This window comes from Strigops habroptila, chromosome 12 (genome assembly GCF_004027225.2).
Source record: "Strigops habroptila isolate Jane chromosome 12, bStrHab1.2.pri, whole genome shotgun sequence".
Classification (NCBI taxonomy): domain Eukaryota; kingdom Metazoa; phylum Chordata; class Aves; order Psittaciformes; family Psittacidae; genus Strigops; species Strigops habroptila.
The window spans coordinates 13229623-13237386 of NC_044288.2; the positions used below are offsets into that span (position 1 = coordinate 13229623).

The 7764-nt window shown below is 48.1% G+C and overlaps 1 protein-coding gene across 2 annotated transcripts; it reads right to left on the minus strand.

The window, feature by feature from the left end:
* Positions 1-139: 139 nt before the first annotated feature.
* On the minus strand, positions 140-7610 carry RBM22 (RNA binding motif protein 22). Of its 2 annotated transcripts, none has more exons than XM_030503557.1 (11): positions 7484-7610; positions 6998-7051; positions 6041-6070; positions 4968-5100; positions 4587-4687; positions 4254-4426; positions 3512-3712; positions 2838-3002; positions 2336-2424; positions 1682-1813; positions 140-1052 (listed from the first exon to the last, which is right to left on the minus strand). In XM_030503557.1, exons 1-11 carry the CDS (start codon positions 7535-7537, stop codon positions 922-924), a joined length of 1263 nt encoding a protein of 420 aa, XP_030359417.1. In that variant the 5' UTR covers positions 7538-7610; the 3' UTR covers positions 140-921. The 2 variants fall into 2 exon arrangements, with proteins under 2 accessions (XP_030359417.1, XP_030359416.1); XM_030503556.1 differs by having other exon boundaries at positions 140-1056; positions 1683-1813; positions 7484-7590.
* Between the last annotated feature and the right edge of the window lie 154 nt (positions 7611-7764).

Consider the following 7764-nt stretch of genomic DNA (forward strand, 5'->3'; position numbering starts at 1 on the left):
TGGCAGCACCAGTGGCATCATTCAGGGCAGCAGGTAAAACCTACCGTCGTCACCCACTCTCCAGCCTTGGCTTTGGCAGCAGCCAAATAAAACTCCAAGTCCTCAGGCAGCCTCCACCAAGCAGGGTCTAAGCAAAGGGTTGAAAAATTCAAGTCTTTTAATGTATTTCTTTTAAAAAACCAAGCAAATGAAGCTTCAGAACAGGTCCCATCATGTTTTGCTGTACAGAAAGATGTCCACAGATCCACTGCATGAACGCTGACATACAGATGCACTACCCGGGGGCTGCTCCCATGACCTAATGCTTATCTTGCTCAGGATGTGCAGGATTAGAAGTGAAGCATGAAAAAAGGGGGTGGTTTGGGCTTTTTTTTAAGCCAGAAGTCAGGAAAAAGGAAGGGGGGGAATTCAGTGACAATAGTAAGGCAAAGCCACGGGTTTGGCACATCCAATACGCTTGTTTTCTGGCTCTTATTCAGTCTTTAATACCTCATTAGAATAATAAGTCATTAGTTACCTGACAGAGAAGTCTCTGGTTACATTCACACAGTCCATGGTGCTCAGACTGAGGACATCAGATGGGCTTCCAAAGGGTTTGGTTTTGTTTCTTCCAGGAGTTTATTTCAAAGTGTGCAAACGGGATACACGAGAGCACAGTAATTCTGGTACACCTGATCCACAGAGCCCTGACAAGCCCTTCTGTCTGCCCTTCTCCCCCTAACCCCCCACCCCTCAACACTACATGAAAGATTTGGGATGTATCCACAATCCGATTAGCTAGCGGAGACATGGAGCTCAGCCTGCCCGGCGTCTGCAAGCAGGGGAATAAGGCTGCTCTAGCTCACCCACAGCTCGACATATGGTGCTATCATGGTAACTAGAAAATAACATTTACTTCGAGGATGAGGGTGGCAGGAGGTGCTAGGGGCTGCTGTGCTTCCCTGCGTGGGCACCCATCCTCTGGGGATCTTGAGAAGGGTAGTGAATGGGGCCTGGGGCTCGCATGAAGGGAGGCGGTGGCCCCATGGCGTGGAACATGTGTGGTCCGAAACCTGCGGAAACAAAGTTGGCAGCTTCAGACTAAACAGAACCACCACATAGAGGTACCACTGCTTGCAAGTACCACCAGCAAACAGCTGTGCCTCAGAATCACTTCTGCCGTGATCCCTCAACTCCCCAAACTCCTTCCCCTCTTCCCAGTACAGCTGGGGGCCACCCTCACCCACCACGCATCCTTCCTCACAGATAAAAGCTGAAAGGACTGGGCAGATGTCTGTAATGCCAATCTAATGGAGTAAAGGAAATGCATCCACAAGATGTCCCATAAAACAAAAGGGTCTCCAGCTACATACACACGGCCGAACACAGGCTGCATGTGACCAGTTGCAAAATCACCCTTTGAAGTTCAAGTTCATGTGGCATTTCCACAGCCAGCAAAAGCACTGAGGAGGTCTCAGTACCAGGAACAGGGATCTCTGACACGCCTGAGAATTTGCAAGTGAATACATATCATGACAGGCAGCTCAGCTTAATTAAACTGTGCTGACAGCTCATTTTAGGTCATCAGTTTACACTGCATGAACAGGGATGAGGAAACTCAGGGCAGGCATCAGTGCGAGACAACAGCAGAACAAGGAGGACTTGATCATCTAACCCCCACCTGAAGGGGAAACTCGAGTACCTGGAGGTGGTGGTGGAGCAATGCCAGGAGGAGGAGGCAAGGCAATGTTAACCACGGCTGGAGGGCCACTTGGAGGTAGGTTGAAGTAATTTGCAGAAGCCTCCTCTTCTGCAGCTGGAGGAGGGGGGAGAGCTGCACAAAAAGTACATGGTGGTTATGGAAAATCTCTCAATCAAGATATGCAGAGGCGTCTGCTTCAGAGAGAGAGGGGCATAATCGGTTCTTGCACAAGGACAGTGATACTACTGCTGCATGTATGAACCAGAGCAAGAAGCAGGAGTGCACTGAAACTCCACAACAGTCACCATTTTCCTTCACCCAAAACCAGCTTTGCTTTTGCCATCATGAGACTCTCGGTGGATTAGGAAGCCATTAACCAAGCGTGGGCTGCCAGTACCTCAGACCTGAGTAACTTGAATTCAGCTTTACCTTTTCACTCCTCACATAAAGAACTCTTTTCATCAAGAATTTGCCTCTAGACAAAGCTCTCCTCTCATCCCTGCTGGATCTGCTGCAAACCTACTGCAGGTAACTGCGCTGGGCTCACCAGTGCCTCTGCTGTCCTGCACTCTGCTACTGCTCTTGGAGGTTTAGCTCCAGCCTCTCTCACAGAAGCAGGTCAGCGTGTTTCGGAGATGTAAACAACTCCTTTACCTCCTGGAAGTCCTGGAACTGGCTCCAGCTTTATCCCGGATTCTGTAGTACCTTCCTTGTCCTTATCTTTTCCTCTTGCTGCCTGGGACCTAAAAACCAGACCAAAGTTTGAGAACAAGGATGAGAAAGAGCAGGATAAGCAGATATTCACTCTACAATAGCTTCACATTATCTAATCCATACCCATCGCTTCAGGCCAAAGATGAAAAACTCAGAGACCATCAGAGAGAGCTGGTACAAAGTGTGCAAACAGAAACAGTGCTTAAAGGAGATGGATTAGAAGCAAAACAACAGAAACTCATCCATAACCTTCAAGCAGGAAATCCCTTACACAGTTTGTGCCATCTCCAACCCAGATCCCACTGCTGAAAGAAAACCAAGCTGTAGGAGGACACTGAGGAGTACCTGCTCCAGGGTAACACCCAACCCTGCTCTTCAAGGCTGCATAACTGAGCGAGGAACCTTGTGGCAGAACCCTCCAGGCTTCCTCCCCCTCACTCACCTTCCCCACTTGACATTGAGCCTGCGGCCGTTGACGATGAGCTTGTTGAAGGATTTCTCAGCAGCCACTTCTGCCGCCTGGCGGGTGGCGAACTGGATGAAGGCACATTGCTGCCTCTGCACCACCGTGATCGTCCGGATCTCCCCAAACTGGTAGAAGTGATTTCTGCACGGGGGAAAATAAGTGTTATGAAACCTCACTCCTCCCAGCCACAGGGCACATAGCACAGTAATATCTCATCACGTGCTAAAACAGCAATGCTCAGATCCTTTCTTTCCTCCGTCACTAGTTCAGTGTAACCATTAGGAATCGAGTCTCTTATCCCTCTGTAAAATCATGGAGCAACAAAAACTCTGCAGCAGCTTTTCTGAGCAGCTAGAGAGGCTATGGGGCTTTCTTGTAACAAGTGTAGCACAGTATCCCCAACAGCACAGGATGACTCATCTTTATAGAGAGAAATTTTAATCAAAGCATTTGAAATGTGCCTGTTTATCTGTTCCCCAACAAGCTGGCACTCCTCTGCACTTCCCCACCAACCCGTTCCCCATTAAGCAAAACTGAAAACCATATTGATTTTCCCCTCCCCACCTTGCAAGAGATTTCCTCTTTTGGAGATGAGCAGTAATCAAAACTTCGAATACCCAGCCAAGGGCAATACAAATTCACCAACGCACCTGAGATCTGATTCAGTGATGGTGTCTCCAAGCCCTCCAACATACAGTGTAGTGATAGTCTTGTCGTCAGGGGGGTCCAGACGAGGCATGGTGGACGCTCGCTTCAGGAGTTTATCAGCCACGGGATCATTAATTCCATAGTAACGATCTTTGATGTTCTGATCAGCCAGAGGATCGTCTGGATCTGTAGGTTTCTCATGTCTAAGGTTCAGCAAACAAACACCAGTCACATTTGCATCAGATGAAAAGGGCTGTAACCACCACCTTCTCTCTGGTCACTCACATGTTAACCCTGTTCACCCAAACATGCCAAAACGAACAAAAAGCCACAAGAAGTTAAAGTGAGCCAGGACTGCCTCAAGTTGTGAATGAATGGCACTTCTGAGAGCTCAGTGCTCAGCGCTACACAATGCAACAGCTGGGTTTCAAATGGCCTCTTGTTCCAAGACAAAGATCTCTGATTGAGGGAACTGACACCACGGAGGGAAAAAATGAACTAAGCAAGAGCAGAGCTGCAGTCACTGCTTCAGCAAAGCACTGCAAGATCCCACAGCTGATTGCTCACAAACCAACCTGCCCCAACAAAGGTTCATCCCCTGGTGCTGCAGCCCAACTGAGCCCAAGTTTCACACTGACCCCAGTCACACTGGTGTATGTCCTGCCCACTGCAGCACTCCCTGTCCTTCAACCCCCAAGGGGAGCTGTATCTGACAGTGGTTAACAGATTAAGCTGTCTCTGTACCTGTAAGGACACTCTTCTCCCCTCTTGCATTCTCCTTTTACCCAGAAGGAACAGATGTGAGGACGGTTACGTTTGTAGTAAGGAGTGGTCCGAGCCAGCTTCAGCAGCATGTCACTGGTAGAAGTAGCTTTTCCCAGGGCACCAACTGGCCTAGTGCCATCCGAATTGGATATCTAAACAGTAGTTCAAACACAAATAATGATGTATGTAACACCAGCAAAAACTCATGCACAGAACCAGAGCAAGCGAGTGATTTTAAGATCATAAGCTAGGTCATTCCTCCCTTTTATATATCCGCAGAGAGAAAGCATGATTACAACCACACTTTCTTACCTCTCGTTCCATGTTCTGGGTGTAGTATTCTTTATTGACATCAGATTTAGGCATTTCATCCTTAAGGGAAAGACCTGCATCCCGCACTTGAATAGGCAAACCTGGAATGAAACAAACCAAACGAAAATAAATCCAGATGAAGCACAAGCTGAAAGAGCAGAAACAGTTACTGCAACCTGCACAGGGCAGAGATAACTCATGTCACTGCTCAAGCAGACCACGCTGCCCCTGAGCCTCAGCAGAGACGTGATCATGAACACTTGCTCTTCTCAAAGACTGCCCAGAGACACGCACACAGCGAAAGACATCGCAGCAGCGTTCATTTCAGAGGCAAGCAGAGCAGCTCCTCCTCTTAGGAGAAGGGAAGTTTTCGGTACACACCATATTCCAGGTCAAGCAGACAGGTTTGACAGACGTTCTTCAGCTTGCTGCATGTCTGGCACACTTCTGTCTTCTTGAAGCGCATGCGAACACCGGGGCACCAGCGGAACACTGTGAAAGGCCTGGCACAGATCTACCAACAGAAAGTCAGCACTTGTATCACTATCACAGACTCAGACTTCCAGAAATACCTGTTTCTATTTAGTACCTTACTTGAAGAGAAGGTTTTAGGAAGGTTTTTTGATTGTTGGTTTTTTGATTCATTACAATAACCTGAATGCTGAAAGGAGGTGGATTCAAAAGGACAAAGACATTCCCCTGCGTTCCAGGTGAGGTCAGTATAGAGCTGTTAGAGATACATCACCCGTTATCTGTTAGAGATAAATCAGTCACCAGCAAGCCCAGGGAGAGGTTATGAGGCTCCTGCTCCAGCAGACGACTACTGCTCTCTTATCTTATCTGGTGGAATGATGCATTTTCTCCCACTGCATGTACAGCTTTTGGAAGGAAAGCAAGATTCCAACACACACCTTCTCCCTGCCTCAGGTGACAGCGGATGGAAGGGGCGAAACACTCCTTTAATTTCCCTCAGCCAAGATAACACCAGATGTTTCTTGCTCTCTCAGAAATACACGTGGCTTATGTGTCAGCCAGCCAACACAATCACCACACAGCCATGAACACCACATGCACAACAAAACCTGAACTCCAGTTATTCAAGCACCATCCTGAGTGAAAAACAAACTTCAGGAGAAAACAGGAGGTCATCTAAACCACTGAAATACCTTCAAATCCACTATAACAACATCCGCTATAACAACATCCACTATAAAACCTAATTCTGATCAACATGAGCCAATCCTAAGTCTGTGTGAGCACTCTTCCTTAATTTTGCTATTTTAAGGCCGGCTGACAAAGCACCCATAGAGTGACCTAAACATTTATGGAGTTACATAAACGTTCTAAGTTGGTAATCCAGATAAGCCAATGGTTTTCTTAATGTTAACATGTATTATTCCCAGATGTGTTTAGGCCAGTTTAGACATTCCTTCTTCAGAAGACAAAAGACATACCTTGCATTCTTTTCCATATTTTTCTTTGGTCTGAAATACAATCAAAAATAGCAACAGAAAATATGAAATATCAGCAATTCAACATAAGCCATGAAACACGAGGTTATAGCACAGTGGTTTTTCCCCTAATTATGCTGCATTTCAACTCACCCACCCCCATGTTTTGGGCTGACACCTTGGCAGGAAAACAGGACCAAAAACTAAAGAGGTAAAAACCTTTCAATCCAGTTTTTATTCAGAAACATTCACTAAAAGCACAGCTCTGTAAGTCCCACCTCACGCACTGCTGGAAGGTGAGACTGAAACAGAACATTAATGGCTCTTTTTAAGCAGAGATGATGTTACATGAAATAAGGCCATGAAAAGAAGCAGGCTTTGACAACGACCTCTAGCAGCAGTGGGGTTGTGCCTCACAAACCATCCTCATCTCTCTCAGCAAACATCATAAACTCTCTCAGCAAACAATCAGGAAGGATGATATGAACATAGGTCAAACGCAACCAAACTGAGCACAGAGAAAAGCAACATCAATGGACTGACTCGTCCTGCATGGGGGAAACCCGGGAAAACAAACAGGGATTTAAATCACTGCTGGGAGCCCTCAGAAAAGAGTTCTAATTTATTTTTACAGGTGCATATTCTTCACATTTTAGAAGCTGTGCTCAGCTATTTCCTACAGCAGCACCTCACTGTTCTCCACACACACCATTTACTTTGTTTTCTAGTATTTCCTGCACTCCAGACATGGGACTATATCATCTTGCTCCCCTTTTTGACTGATTTACTCCTAAATTGCACACCAGCAATGCTGGGACCAAATCCTGTTGAGCAGAACCAACTACTCAGGCGTGCACATCGACCTCAGCATCTCCTCCTGTAGCCAGGCTTACTTTAGTCCCCCAAACCCAACAGTTCCAGGGCCATAACATAGAAAAGGATGGTCAAACAGGCACATACCATTCGAATATAGGGGTTTTCTCCAAGACATGTCTGGCACAGAATAGGGAAGTCCTGAATTGAGTAAAAAAGAAGGAAAATCAGGAATTTGCCACAAAGTTTATCATCACAACAGCACTCAAAACACATTCTGCTGTGGAGTTAATACTAATAAGACCCTTGGAAAGATGTAAAAAGACTCATCGGGAGTGCTGCAAGCCACAACCCAAGGGCCCTATTATGACAGAACCACGACCCACGGGCTGTTTATGTAAAACATAAAGAATGGAAAAGCCCATCCGGGCCATCTCCACCCCCAGCCCTGCCCGCAGCAGATGCCGCCCGCCCGTCACCCCTCAGCGCCCACCCAGGCAAGGCCCCAGCTCTATGGCACACCCCGCGGGCCCAGCTCGGCGCTGCCCGGCTCCCGCACACCCCAACCCGGGTGCAGCGGCGGGGGCGGCGCGTCCCTCATCCCCGGCACGGGAGGGCCGGGCCGCGGCTCACCGCGTCCTCCCAGTTCTGCCGGTTGTAGGTGTTGGAGCCCAGCGATGTGGACATGGCGGCAGCGCTACCTCAGCCGCCCCGCGCGCCGCCCGCCGGAAATGACGCCACTTCTGCGAGCGGGCGGCGCACCATTGAGCCCAGCGGAGGGGGCGAGACCATCGCGATCAATGGCGAGGGGGGGGAGCGGGACGAGACCATTGGGGAATTGAGCGGGGAATTGAGGAGGGAATGGGGGGGGGCGCTTGGCCTTTTATCTTAATTAATCATTATTTCTATTAAAC